The sequence below is a fragment of the Heloderma suspectum genome, chromosome 2, assembly GCF_057233095.1.
Source record: "Heloderma suspectum isolate Gila_16-S chromosome 2, 16-S_ref, whole genome shotgun sequence".
Classification (NCBI taxonomy): Eukaryota; Metazoa; Chordata; class Lepidosauria; order Squamata; family Helodermatidae; genus Heloderma; species Heloderma suspectum.
The window spans coordinates 219192651-219207852 of NC_139459.1; the positions used below are offsets into that span (position 1 = coordinate 219192651).

Consider the following 15202-nt stretch of genomic DNA (forward strand, 5'->3'; position numbering starts at 1 on the left):
AAAGGAAAGGCAGCAGGGGTAGGATATCTCCTACTAACAAGAAGGGAGTTCAGAGATCAGTTGCTTATTATTAATAATGGGTTCAACCCAGATTGCAACTGGGCTGGCAGAAGCAGACTTCCCTGCTCCCCCTGGCAGCCTCTCCAACCCCATGAAAACACTACACAGAAGGTTGGGGGACCCTAGTGAATGGGGTGAGCTGGGGTGCAGAAGGAAGGGATCCCTGAAAATCAGGCAGAGGCACCTTCCATGGATGGAGCCCTTCTGTTCACAGAGGGCAGATCCTGGATCCAACTCTCTCTATATATTACACACACACACACTCTTTATACAGCAGCCTTCCCCAACCTGGGCTGGATCTACATGGCAATGAATGTGAAGCAGATTTAATGCGGAGTTTTCATGAAATCAGCTTTGGTCTGTGAGGAGCACACAAAGCAAAAAATGCTTCGTAAACACTACCTTAAAACCCACTTTTCACAGGTCAGACTGCATTTTAATCTGCCTTACTTTGCAGTTGGATGGGCGGAGTCCTGCTAGTAGTGAACATCATCAAACCCATAGATGCTGCTCAGACAGTAAGAGGGGCTTGCTCCCGCCCTTCTCCATGCTGCACTGCTCAGGGAAGTTTAATGGAAGAGATGAGCAATGTCGGATAGTTTACCCTACACCTCTCTTCCTCGCATCCACCGACTGTGAGCCAGCAATATTGAAGATCAGGGACAGACCGACAGGCAGGCAGGCAGGAGGTGCCTAGATTCTGCATGGAGGGAAAGGGCTGGAATTGCCTTCCTTCTAGGGCTCTGGAGTCAGCCTCCTCTTCCCTACCCAAACTAAGCCTCCTCCTCCCTACAAACACACAGGAAAATCACACAAACAGGGGACTATTATGAAGGGGAGACATGAATGAATCAGTGGCTGCTATTTGTGAAGGGAAACAGCAAACTACTGCATTACTCTGAAGGGGCGATCCAGTGCAATTCCATGATTGGAGAGGCTTGCTCCCAGCCCTGTCCATGTTCCCTTGTGTCACAATCCTTCATCCTCCCCCTTTGCAATCAACACACTCCAGGATACCAGGCTTCAGGCTCACTGTTATAAGCTTCCTTATAAATGCAAATTCTAGGAAATGCTCAGACTGCACTGAAAACAGCTAATCCACACATTTATTAATATCAATAGAGGAGCTAAAGAGGAGCAGAAGTGGAAATTAGAGAAGTTGCCAGCAGTCTCAGCAAGAACTTCTTGGCCAGACTAGCTTTGCAGGGATGTCCCTCCCTTAAGGTGGCTCCCTCCTACGTAGGCTTTCACGTGTAGCCAACCTGGTGGAACATCTGAGCTCCACCTCTAACTTTTCCCACTTCGCTCTGCCACGGACTCTAGCATCCCTCAGGTCATGCCCCTCACTCTCCTCCTCCCCCGAAACCTGGGTTCTCATGGAGGAGGAAAGGGTGGCCGTTCAGGCTGAGCCATCTGTGTGTCAAGGTCTTGGGAAGAAGGCCTTGCCATATCAGAGCTCACTAGAGAGGGAACCTCCCCCTGTTCTGGCTGTTCCCATTCTGAATCTGAGCACGTGTAGATGTCTAGCAGTTCAGATTAATTCCTGACACCTTGCTGTACTGGCCGCCCTTTCTCCTTCCCATCTGTGTATTCCTGAGTTGTAGGTGTATTGCGTGACTGCAAAGTTGCAGGTGTATCGTGCGACTGCGAAATAGCAGCTGGCTGCCCTTTCTCCTTCTGCTCTGTGTATTCTTTATGGTGCACTACATATAAACTAGCTTCTCCACTATTGTGAATGAAACAGGGCTACTGATATTATGAATGGGAAAAGGAGGCTACTTACTGTGAAAGCAGCCCTACTGCAAGTGAGGAAAATGAGGGAATGGGGGGGGAGCAGCCCCACCCCACTGCCAAGTCACAGCCACGTCACAGAGGCATGCCCAGGATTTAATGAAAAGGGATGAAACATACTGCAGAGGAACTGCCTGAGAGCCACTTTAAGTAAAAAATGCAGAATAAAAGGACTTTCAGAAAATGCGACTTTTTAAGAGGGATGCAGCTGGTTGGCATCATGATGTCATGTGTCCCTAACGACTTTAAGCCACAGCAGCATTGGAGAAAACCTCCCTTCTAGACAGGCCCCCGGTGCCCGCCACATGTATTGACTACATTAGCCATGCTGGCTAGGGATGATGGGGGTTGTAGTCAATATATCTGGGGATGATGGGGTTGTATAAGTCCAGGTGTATTAACTACTACTCCCATCAGCTCCAGCCAATGTGCCAATTAGGCATGTTGGCTGGAGATGTTGCGGCTTGTATAAGGAGGAAACCAGGTTGGAGGAGTCTGGTATACAGCCAATCCAAATAAAAGTTATTGCACACATGGTTGCTAGGCTTCCACTTGGAGATTTCCCCTGTGCCTTTAAATTTGCAAGAGAGAAGTTATCTGCTGCTTCTCCCATCCATTTCTTCCCTGGTCTTCTCTAAGCATGTGGAACAGTAGGCAGGGGAAGGAGGAGGACCACAAGACAGGAGAATCCATGATTGCTCGGCATTCACATTAAACAAAGAGGTTGGGAAAGCCAGGTTCTTGCCAGCACCATGCATGCAACTCTTCAGAACTGCCATATATATAGATACAGAGATGTATAGATAATAGACATGCATAGTTGAATACAACTGTCCCCAAGTACAGAACATGAGAAGTGTCCCACTTCATAAACCATAACTGATACATACTGAGAAGTGTCATTTTCATCTCTGGGATAGGACCAAGATATCCCAAGACAACTAAACGATCAGTTGACCAAGAATATAACATATCCACCCATTTCAAACACCATATGCATTTGTGCAGAACTGTCTTCAATCCGCATGCTAATTTTACTCTCTACATTGGATTTCAGACTTACTTTCTATGGTCTCATGCAAAGGACTGTACCCAAGTCCAGCACAACCTCACCAGGTAGGAAAACGGAAGCAGCGTCAAACTGACCAGAACGGTCGGATAGAAGCCACCTGTGGGTCACACCTTTATCCTTTGGAAGATATCTGGCATAGATCTATTTCAACCATATTTATTATTCACATGTCCTGATGGCAATTCAACAAAACTGGCATGTTCAGGAGTTTATGCTGCTTATCTTGGGCTACGTAGGCATACATTTACACACACACAACCCAGTTTCCAAACTTCTATCCAAATCACCCAAGGTGGCTAACAACATTAAAAACAATGCAATGCAAATATAAAATACAAAAGCATGAATGTTTTACAATCACATAAAGCACAGTGAAAATAAAAATAGAAGCTCCAGATAAGACAGCAGCCTACCAGAGAAACAAGCAAAAAATGCACTTGCCGATCACAACCCAGTTCCACTCTCCTCAACATAACGTGCAGACTTAATGTGCAGACCATAATGTTTCACGGTCTCCTGAGGGTGAAGAGCAGAGTGGAGAGAAGATGGACCTCCCTGGGAAGGAAGTTTTATCATGTGGATGCCACCCAAGAAGAAGCCCTGTCTTGGTGGCCATCCGTCTGATCTCCTATGGCAGTGGTACATGGAGAAGCTCAGAGCCAAATTACACGTTACGCCAAATGCGTAGCATGTGGCTGAAGGTTAGCTTTTTATTTACTCTAGAGTAAGCATGTGCAACCCCACTCTGAATCAGGGCCACATGCCCTTACACTAAATAAAAAGTAAATAAAAAGCTAACCCTCCACCACATCTTACACAATTAGCGTAATGTGCAGTTTGATTCCCAGATATGAAGTCTATCATGACCAAGGAACAGAATCCCAGGCTGGGGCCACACCGATAGCAGTAGGGAAACACAAGCATCCCCGTGCTCAGCCTGAAAGACATTGGGGCTTTGCGCACGTGCCCAGAAAATACTCACAAAGCCTTGAGGGTGCTCAAGAAGCACCTGGTCCTCTGTCGCAGCCTCCCCTTCCCCTGGCCAAGAGACCCATCTTAGGGCAGGGGAAGGCAAGGGGCCACCTTCTCTTCAGAAATGGGATCTGCACTCTGGGGGGAAAAACCTCTGCCAGGAGCTGGGAGCACCCCTACCCTACATGGCCTTCGCCTGCCTTGAAGTAGGATTTTTAACCCTGGGGCAAGTTAAAGGGGAGGAGGCAGTTCGCAGGATTGCGTTTGCTCCAATTTTCCTTGCAAGCATTCAAGGACGGGTGTTCGCCTATGTGAGTGCCTCTCCTCAAGTGCCTGCATTATCTCTAGATAGGAGCAGGGTTGATTCCCAATGGCTGGAGAAACCAGGAGCAGAGAGCAAGTTCATCTCCTCTCCGGTGCCATCTGGAGTACAACCCATGGTTTTTTTCCCATGCCAGCAAATGACTGCTAATTTCCTATGGGGGAAAGCAATTTGCTCTGTCCCAGACTGTTGCTGTGGCAACAAGCAGAGCAACCAAGGCCTTCTTCATGCCAAGCTTTTATCCTGCTATTAAGAGGGCTCTCTCACGGAAGTCTGCAGGCTCTTTAGATGACCACCAGGGCGTCTCCTGCACTAAATGACCTTTATTTCATTGTTAAATGGATTGCAGGTAATGAGCTATCCAATTACCCCACTTGTGTTCCGCTGGAGTTCCCTCTGTGAAAAGAGGAAAAGCGACAAGAAGAGGAGTGAGATGAAAGATAATGGGTGTCTCTACTCCTCAAGCTTATTGCGCATTCATGGTTGCTCACTCACTGAATTGTGCGGGTCCATTACATGACGTCGTCGTTGTCCAGTCATTATTCCACTATTTCCTCCCACCTATCCTGTGTCTTCCTCAGAGGGAAAAAATGGGGTATTTTTCCAGACATGCGCAAATGGCGTGCCAAGTCCTCCCAGTGTATTTCTCCCCTAGTGTGAATGAAGAGCTGAGTGTGTTCGTTAGGAGCGTGGTCATGATGTCGAGGGTGGTGACGAAGGTCTGATGGGCGTTCAGCCTTCCCACGCCTGCGCCATTTTGGCTCCTCGCCATTTTCAACCTTCCTGTTCGAGACAGAGCGGTAGCGCAGCAGAGCGGGTCAGCCTTCCGACCTGCCGGGACACCTCCCTGCTCTGCTAAAGGGCTGCTGCAACACTGCTGCGCTTGTCCAAAGCAGCAGGGACTGGCCAAAAGCATGGAAGAGAGAGGTGGCGCCCGGGGAGATCGGTGGGGGCGCTGTCCGTGTGTCAGTCCCCATCCACCAGTAACGTGCAAGAGGAGGGAAAGCGGCAGGAACCCAGGAGCGAGTATCGCTGAACCTCAAGCATGTGTAACGCCTCTTCATAGGAACATAACACTATGGGAACGGCCATGTACAGAGAAGGAAGCGCGTGTGAAGGGAATCAGTGGTGATCCTGCATTTAAAATGGAAGCGGAAAGCCCCATTTTAAATGCAGGATTTTAGGCTGGTGTAGAAATGCCCAATGAAAGACTCAGCTATGGGGAGAAGGAGAGGGGGGAAAGGAAGCATGTGAAAAAGGGAGTCGTTGTGATCCTGCATTTAAAACAGAAGCAGAAAGCCCCGTTTTAAATGCAGGATTTTAGGCTGGTGTAGAGATGCTCTTTAAAAGGGAGTGTATTTTTCTCCACAAGCAGAACATTTGGATTTCTTTGATGCGTAATTTGAGATAGACTTCTTACAACCCTAGTAATATCCCTTCTACTGTCGATCCCCATATCTTCGTGTAATCATCTGTGCAGGGTTCTCATTTCCCATATAAAGATCTTACCAAGAACATGCCGGATTACAAGGGAAAACGGAGTGTGTTCCCCCACCCATCCCCACTGGGAGGGAGTAATAGAATTCTAATTCAGTTTTGTATGATATTTGACATACTCACAAAATGCAATCCTATGCATGTTAAGACCAAAAAAAAGTCCTACAACTTCCAACATGCTCCAGCATATATCCTTGTGGAGTGGGATCATGGAATTGGTGTGGGTTCTGTAACTCACACATTGTTCCCATTTAAAAGTCCTCAGTTCAGTTAGTTACATGTTCACTGAGTTGGTATGGTGTCCTGGATCAAGAGAACAGAACGCCAACACTCCATGAATGGGAGTAATACAACTTTATAAATAAATACTTATGGTGAAGATTATAAAAATGTGTTTCTTCTTTGACAGATGTGGGCTAATGCTGACCTTGGCTAGTAACCTCCTGCTGTGGCTCTTAGCAGTGACCAACGACTCAGTTCACAGGGAAATTGAATCAGAACGTAACCGGTCTGTGCACGAATTTGAAGGCAAGGGTCATTCTTAGCTTTTTAAAGAAAATATGGGCAGATAGGCAAATAAAATGGAGTACATGCCAAGTGAACACAAAGTAGAACTTGCTTCAAACCATGCACATTTCCACACAAACCAATTGTGATTGTGAAGACACCACACTCAAAGTGTTAACCTTTGTTGTGACATCTAATCACAGATGAGCTGATTTGAAAGGATTTTTTCTCTTCAGTAGCAATACATAGGTTTATTAACTGATTCTGGGCTCCCATTTCCAGGGGTGGGCAACCTGAGGCCCTCCAGATGTTGTTGGACTGCAACCCCCAACTGCCCTAGACAGCATAGGCAATGGTGAGGGACGATGAGAATTGTAGTCCAGCAACATCTGGAGGGCCTCAGGTTGCCTACCCTTGCTGTGGACTTTGTTGTGTATATGATCAAGGGCGTAATCCTCTGGCAATGCCTGTAAGCCTCTAAACTCAGAGGCTTACGGGCATCCTATACAGACCTGCATTTTGGCTAGATGGGCTTTTTCACCCGTCTAGCTAGGGCACGTCAGAGTGGGAGGGAAGGAGGCTGGAGACTCCTTGGGATACATCATCTCCTGGCTTCCCCAGTCACCTCCCCACCCACTGGCATGCCCCCTTTGCCCCCTCTCCAAGGTTGTCTTTGTGACCTCAGAGAGGCAGCCAGTGCGGTTCTCTCTGTGCCAGCTGGGAGCGCGAGGAGAGGGAAGTGCAGATTCCTAGATTCACGGTCAAAGCACTGTCTCTGACTTCAGATCCAGGACTCTGAATTATCCTATCCCACCCCCCACCCCACCCCAGCTTCTTAGGGAACAATCATAGGATTGCTCCCTAAGAGAAGTCCTGTCCAACACACCTTCTTTCCCAAATCCATTCTAGAATGTAGGGCTCCAGCCCTGTACTTCAGTGTGTAGGAGAGGAAGGAAAGAGGACACTCCAGAAGCGTTGCCATGGTTGCAGGGCTCCAGATCTGCCCAGCTTCCTCTCGTTGTGCCAACTTGGCAACGGTTTAATCCAATCAATGGATTAGCTGGGCTATGCCTGTTCTGAAAACTTCAAATTTTCAGTGTTAAACAGAGACAAGAACAGAAAACACCTAGAGCAATTGATTAGGCAACGTTCATGAGATAAGGAACAGATTATTGCACCTTCCAAAAAGAGACTAGTGCCAATATGGACAGGTCAGAGGGAATCTCCCCTATGTAGGCTGAGCATTAGCATCTCATAACTTCATGCATTCTCTTAAGCTGGAAACTTCATAGCAGCCTTCTATATGATCCTGCCATTCTCTCTGTCTTGCTCCAGGCAATGCGACCAGATCCTGCAAATGCTCCAACTCAACAGTCTGCAAGGTCTTCCGGAAAGGCTATATTCTGCTGTACCCCTTCAACACGGAATACTGCCTGATCAGCTGCGCCATGCTCTTTGTCATGTGGAAGAATGTTGGCCGGCGCATTCATCAGCACCACACTCCTTGTATCAAGCCCAAATTCAAACTCCATGGAGTCATTTTTGGGCCTCTGCTTGGCATCTCTGCAATAATCATTGGCATCTGTATTTTTATGATATATCAGGTCCAAGCTACCAGTTCCTCCCCTAGCTACCAAGCATTCATACTCTATTATTCCTACTACCTCTTTTTGTTGCCTGTGATGACAGTAGGGGCTTTAGTCGGAACCATCATCCATGGCCTAGAAGAGAGGGAGCTGGATACACTAAAAAACCCAACACGAAGCCTTGATGTGATCTTGCTTATGGGAGCAGCCTTAGGCCAGATTGGTATCTCATACTTTTCCATTGTAGCCATTGTGGCCACGAATCCAACGGATTTGTTGAACAGCATCATCCTAGCCTATTCAGTGAGCCTCATCATTCAGCACATCACCCAGAACATCTTCATCATTGAGGGGCTCCACAGGCAGCCACTGTGGGTGAATGAAAGCCCCAGCCATGCTACACATTCGACACAAGGGTCTACCTCAACCCAGAGCTCACCGAATGAACACACGATTGCATCTTATGACTGTCAAGAACCTGCCCCATCCACGAACAAGGAGAGAGAGAAAAATGAAAAAGAGAAATGTGAAGATAGCTTACCAAATGTTTACAATCTAGAGATACGACCAGAAATCCAGAGAGTCTCATGGACCTACATCCAGACCTACAGTCATTTGAACTGGAAAAGGAAAGCTCTGAAGGAGATCTCCAGCTTCTTGATTATGTGCAACATCATAGTAAGTATTTGACTTCAGTACATATAGATGAGTAAGAGAGCAATCCTGTGGCCCCTAGACAGCATCTGAGGGGCCATAGGATGCTGCAGACCACCCCCTCCAAGGCTGGACACAGAGCTCTGATCTTGGAGAAGGAGATCCAACTGTGTATTTCCCCACCTGCTGTGGAAAACTCCGTGACGGCCCCTTCTCCCAAGGTATCGCAACCTTGGGTGACGAGGAAATGACTGTTTTGGTGGTGGGACAGTGGATGGGGAGGAGAGAGGACACAGATCTGCCAGATCCAGAAGCCTCTCAACTCCCATCCCCACCCACAGCAAGGTAACAGAGTTAGACGGGCTCAGGGACCTGTCTAACTGCACTTTAGAAGGAACAGGAAGCAAAGTAGTTGTTGTTCCTCCTGCCCTGCAAGACTCTTGCCAGCAGGACATAGCATGGCTAGAGGGCTCTGAGATCAGAGCCCTCCATCTAATGGGTGTCTAATCCATGGATAGTCTGTGGTGTAGCATATACCATACACTTTCAAGTGTATGGTATACATTTACATTTACATTTGTCCACTCTCATCAACAGTGGACAAATGTAACTAGTCCTTAATATGGGATGCTGATCAGGATCCACAAGCGGATTGATGGTTCTTTGCACATGGGGTCACACTGGCAGCAGTGGGTGCAGGAGACAATGGGTGCTTCCAGACAGAGTGCTCCTAGCACTACCAACAAAAGACATTCTGCAGCTAGCTATTCCATATTTCCCTCCTTAACAGATTTTCTGCAGTAAGAAAAAAAGGTGGGAAGAGTGGTGGGAAAACACGGGTTACAAATGGATGGCGATATCTGGACCCCCTAAATTCCATGAATTGAGGCAAGGGGATTGCACAATAAAGGAAGCACCTCTTGTGCAGTACGAAGAACCAACGTTATTATTTTCAGTCATTGGAAAGGGGGAACTAGGCAAAATTACCCTAATGGGTCCTCAACCAAACTAAGATTAACATCCTCTGATTCCTGCTCTCTTTTCACATCCTTTTCCAGCTGTGGATCATGCCATCATTCGGAGCACATCCAGTGTTTGAGAATGGAATAGGGACGTCGTTTTATGGCTACTCCACCTGGTTTGCTGTTGTCAATTTTGGGCTTCCCTTGGGTGTGTTCTATAGAATGCATTCTGTTGGTGGTCTTCTGGAGGTTTATCGATCTGCCTGAAGCAAATCCAAGCCTTCTTATATGAATGGCACACTAAGAACTGCAATGACATTATCACGGGAACCAAAGCTGCACTGAGCAAAACTATTATCAGGGTTTCACATTAAAAGGAGAGATCTGTGATCTCGTTTTGAACAGTTTATTTCACTGGGGGAAAAAACCAAACTAAACTTGTAGGTAAGTAGTCTACTCTTTAGCGAACATGCACACCCCATGGCAGCTTATTATAGGATTGATCATTCTATGTACATTATACTCTCGAATTATAGTAATGCTAAACAATAATTAACCTTAGAAATGTTAAGGCTAATACCACGTTTCGAAGATGTGAAAAGTGAGCTGGGTATGGCAAACCCTTGGGCAAAACTGTCACCTTCCATAAATATGTCAGTCCTTTGGGATGCATCGGTAACCCTATACAGACTGAGAAGTGGACCACCTTAACTTAGGAACATTTCTCACAAATCTCTCTTGAAAAAGACATGGCAAGTGAATGCTCAAGTGTTGCACCTAGTCATATCTAAAGTGCCGTCAAAACATACTGTCTGAACATGTTATGTCTGTCATAAGACAAAGGAATTCCAGAGATGCTTCTGGAGTATTGTCCTACTGGTTGCCTAAATAGACTTGTGACATCTATCACAAGATGTCACCCTCAGGACTGAAGCATAACTCTGGTATCAAGGAGAAAAGTAACAAGAACAGCCATCACAGCATTTTTCTGATCTTTTCTTCAGGTGTTTGAGGGAACTACATTTGAGGTCTGTTCATACTAGGTTGCCCTTTTATTGTCAGGACTTTAAAATTATAAATAGGACTTTAGAGGGTATGGACAAGGGCAAAAGCCCCTTCCTACAAGGCCAAAAAAGCATCTTTATGGTACCACACTACCCTGATCATTCCCCATTTCCACTAGGCAGCTTTGCTTATATTACCCCCACAGAGCACAATGACATTTAAGAGATGCAAATTTAACAGTCTGGGATCTAATCAAAATTACTGAATGCACCACATTTGATCAATGGAAAGAATAAGGACAGAACTGTGGTGAACCTTGAAAAGCCACCAGCATCTCCAAACAAATAATGTGACTAGTTAAATGTTCAAGGTTTATTGCATGTGCCATCACTGTTTCACCCTTTATTTAAGGTACAGCAAAGCAAATAGGGTGGGAAGTGCCTCTAAATTATAATAGGCCTTGGCTTAGCCCAATGATTGATTGTATAAATGATTAAAAGCTGGTCCCAGCATTCTGATCAATTCATCTTTTAACACTGTCTAAATCCTTCTTGTTGCTGAAAGTTAATAGATGGAAGTGTAAACACTTCTTGTTTTATTGCTCTCCTGTAAAATAAATCACTCCCAAGAGCTATTTGGTTAGGGTCTGGAGCTTGGTTTTCTCAGAACTCTTATCTTTAAAAAAGGAAGCCAAAATAGGGTGCAAGAGGTTCCCATTTCAAGGAACTTCTGCCCGACACTACTATGGCTAGTTCTCTCAAACTTGGAAGGACAAAAGGTTCTTACAAGTTTGGACTTTGCATCTCTGCTCATTTTATTCAGCCTTATGTCAATATGAGCTGTCAGAAGAAGAAATAAGAGCTGGATAAATTAGCACTCTTAAAAGTTAATTATTACCCCATTTCTCACAAGTTATAGCACAGGATCCCATCAAAGGAACTTACCGAAGGTTTGTTGTTTTCAATGAAATAGCAGGGAAACAGCTAGAGATATTGCAAAAAAGACCTCTGTACATGCAAGGACAGCAGCCTGGAGCACACCCACGGAGGCTTGGACCTGTTCTGTCATAGCCAAGTTCAAAGCAGATTCATTACACCAGCTAGCCTGCATCTAAGCGTACCATTCAAATTCTGAAAATGGAAAACTCCCATTCCTCAGTCAGAATACTTCGCAAATTCATGTCAATGCCCTTGAATTCCATATTGCTTTGTAGCTGCACTCATTCTGCACACTTTAATCCTAGGAACCCATATGGCATCCAGGTACAGCCCATTCTCATCCCGTGCCTTTCTGCAAGTAGATATAAAGAACTGTGCAAATGCTCTGTACCATGTTGCACCATTTTATTTCTGGTTTAGCATTTAAAATGTTGAACGAAGAGCTCCAGCGCAGCCATGCCTTTAATGGAAAAGTACATGTTGCAAAGGATGCCAGATCACATAAATCAAACAGTAACACAAACAAGCTCATAAACCTCTTATGATAAAAGAGAGTAAAGCCAGTTGCAGTGTTTTAAGATAATTTTATCTCTATAAGTAAAGCAAATAGTTTACAGTGCAATTTTGATTTTTATGGAACAAAGAGCAGACCTGCAACACCAAAGAATGCAAAAGTCAAGATAAATTCACAACAACGGAAAAACATATTAACAAAAAATAAAAATATGGGAGGTCACAACGTGTGTGTGTGTGTGTGTGTGTGTGAGAGAGAGAGAGAGAGGGAGGGAGGGAGAGAGGGAGGGGGGGGTATCGGGAAAGTCAGATCAGTGTCTCATGAAGAGAGACTACCCCCTGCTATGAGATGCAAATGTGGTACAATCAGCCAGACCTTTACTAGGGCATTACCAAATCACATTTGAAAGACCAAAAACATTCCAAGGAAAATATAGACTTCAAGAGTGGGAGTGAAGGTGAAATAAATAGATGCATTTTGTCAATAAGGAAAGCGTGACATGAGAGGATTTCAAGAAGAGAAAATGGCCTTTTAATCTATTTTTCACCTTCTACCTAGAGTTAGATCTAGATAATACCTAGAATTTTCCTACTTTGTTCAGTAATAGAATGTCCTAAAACGAGTGGGCAACTTGTGTCCCTCCAGATGTTTTGGCCTACAACTCCCATGACCCCTCACTATTGGCTATGTTGACTGGGGGTGATGGGAGTTGTAGGCCAAAGCATCTGGAAGGCAACAAGTTGCCAATCACTGTCTTAAATATCTATTCTGTTCTTGAGCTAAATAAGCAAATTGCATCGGTAATAAGTTTGGCATACCTAATCATACTTTTCTATGACATGGGCAAAACTTTGTAAGAAGATGAAAAAAAAATGGGGACTACAGGAAAATGGCCTCCCAAATTTCAGAATCTCTAGTTAGGGGTCAGATAAAGTTGGCAAAGAGGTGATGGCTGCAAAACATACTTGCCATCCTCTGTAGTGAGCAACAGCAGCATATACACCTGTGATTTCAAACTGTGGTGCATGGGCTCTTGAAGGTCTGTCTGAAAATCTTATAAGCAAGTTGTGAATGGACTTGTCATTCCATGGCCCATATTTGCATCAAGAGAAACCAAATTACAAAACTGAATAAGATGGGCCGGGCTCACATTCTACTGATCCGTCTTAACCAATCCCTTATAAACTCTGCTAGATAGAAATTCTCATTTTTAAAAACTTTGAATCTATTACAGTTCTAGCTTAATCAACCTAGAATAAATGCCACACTATGCAGCTTCCTAAAGAATTAAACTCCATTCCAGCAGTCTTACTGTCAGCAATTCTTATTCTTCAATACAACAAAAAAATTTTCTCTAAATCCCTGAAAAATAAGATGTGCCCATTCCATTCCACACTCTTCAAAATATCCCATGTTAGAATAGCTTTTCCAGCAACAATTCTTGTGATAAACACAGATTTTTAAAACATGTGATGCTTGTTAGACACACATCCATAGTTTAAAAGAGCACATCAAGGCTAGGAAGGAAGGACAAAGGAACCAAAATGTGGATGCTAATTACAGCACCAGTACAAAGTAATTAAACACATTTGCAATGGCAGGGAAGAGAGGACCAAACCCAGAAAACTGACCTGAAGTGACTTAAATAAATAGAGCCCCATGACCACTATTATGTGAAGCTACTACCTCACCTTATCTAGGTACAATAAAGCAAGATAGCAGCAAGGGGGGCTGCAACATGAAGAGGTGTTAGGATACATTCTTTGGAAAAGAACCACAGAGCTACCTCCTGCAGTAGCACTTCCTTCATTGGTCCAGTTTATAACGCTTTACATTCAGTGTCTTTTTAATTTAAAGGCTGAATCTGACTAGGGAGTGAAAAGACTCTCTAGCTAGTCAGTTTCAGAATTGCACCCAGAAGCACAAGGACAACTTCATCAGCGATGGTTTGGTTTTTAGTGTAACCATCAAGGCTGCCTTTCCTTGCATATCTTTCCATCAACGTTCCTAGTGAGTTGGGAAAAAGATTGTTAGGGAGAGTCTCCAAGCTTTAAAGTGGCAGGTCAATAAATGAAAGCGATTGTCCTTTGGATCACTCAGCAGGCAGTGAAATGAAGGAAGAGCTGTGATGAAGAAGCGCACAGCAAGATCCTTGTTTCCAATGTTTTCCTCTAAACGGAGGCAAGTTCCCTTCTTTCTTCCCATTCCTTAGACTCGCTGAATTTCAAACAGCTTTACATCTGTGTCATACCAGATGGGAGGATCCACATTCCTGAAAGGAAACAGACGTTACTTTTATTGTGTGTAACACAAATCCTGGTTTCTTCACCTAAGACAATCAAAATATCCCCAGCACTCCTACACATTTACAAACAAAATGTAAAGATATATCAAAGATACAGAGGGCCAAACTATTTTGATATTTAGTCATGTGTAGCACTCCTGCCAAAGCTTTTTCCAAAGCTGCTTGAATCCCTCAGATCCTCTTGTAATTATATGCAGAGATGCTTAGCATAAGTAGACCTTTAAGAAGGTCTTTATCATATCCATGCAAGTTACACTGGAACAATTTTAAGAACATAATAAGAGCAGTGTTAGAGCAGACCAAAGGCCTATCTAATCCAGCACTCAGTTTGTGCTGTGGCCAACCAGATGCCTATAGGAAGCCCACAAGCAGGCCATGAGCACAATAGCACCCTCCCACTTGTGTACCCCAGCAACTGGTATTCTGAGGTATATCACCTGCAGGCAGCTTTTCTGCACTGCAACTGTCCACAGTTCTCACTACTAAAATAGTATAAGTCATTGCAGGATCACCTACTGTTAGTATTCTTATGCTATTCCATACTACCAGGATGGACAACTGCGTTGTGCTATCTTGTTAGAATCCTAGAAGTATCAGTCTTTATTTGAGAGGGGGAAATAAAATATACATTATACACATACACACACCCCTCTCTCTCACACCCATGGCATGGAGGTGAGCTAGGGAACTATAAAATGAGATGGCAGCATGTCTTAAAGGTTCAGAATCATAGCTAAATGGAATTATTCACAATGTCATGATTATAGAATAATTTCATTCAAAAGGAATTGCTTAATCTAAAACTTCTTGTCCCATTGATTTGGCTTCTGCTTGCCCTGTTTGCTAGGGATACTTCTCAGTTTGTGCAACCTAAGGATATGGACAGGATTCTTGGAGGTGTGAGGTGACCACTTGCAGTCTTGACCCCTGCCCATCCTGGCTGATTAAAGCAGCCAGAGGTAGACTGGCTAGGTGCGAGGAAGACAGTATAAATGCTTCCTTGCGGGAGGACAAGAA

At 44.7% G+C, this 15202-nt stretch overlaps 2 protein-coding genes across 5 annotated transcripts in view; one reads left to right on the forward strand and one right to left on the reverse strand.

Moving 5' to 3' along the window:
- The window catches only part of OTOP3 (otopetrin 3), a 26938-nt gene extending 14863 nt beyond the window's left edge, over positions 1-12075 (forward strand). The window contains exons 4-7 of the mRNA XM_084838025.1: positions 2909-2967; positions 6124-6242; positions 7557-8485; positions 9520-12075. Of these exons, the coding sequence (XP_084694151.1) occupies positions 2909-2967; positions 6124-6242; positions 7557-8485; positions 9520-9690 (1278 nt within the window). The 3' untranslated portion in view covers positions 9691-12075. The remainder of the gene's footprint in view (positions 1-2908; positions 2968-6123; positions 6243-7556; positions 8486-9519) is intronic.
- The window catches only part of HID1 (HID1 domain containing), a 50173-nt gene continuing 46722 nt past the window's right edge, over positions 11752-15202 (reverse strand). For 2 of the 4 annotated variants that reach the window (XM_084838024.1, XM_084838023.1), the window contains exon 19: positions 11752-14152. In XM_084838024.1, the coding sequence (XP_084694150.1) occupies positions 14089-14152 (64 nt within the window). In that variant the 3' untranslated portion in view covers positions 11752-14088. The remainder of the gene's footprint in view (positions 14153-15202) is intronic. The other 2 variants (XR_014788275.1, XR_014788274.1) reach the window with 2 other exon arrangements.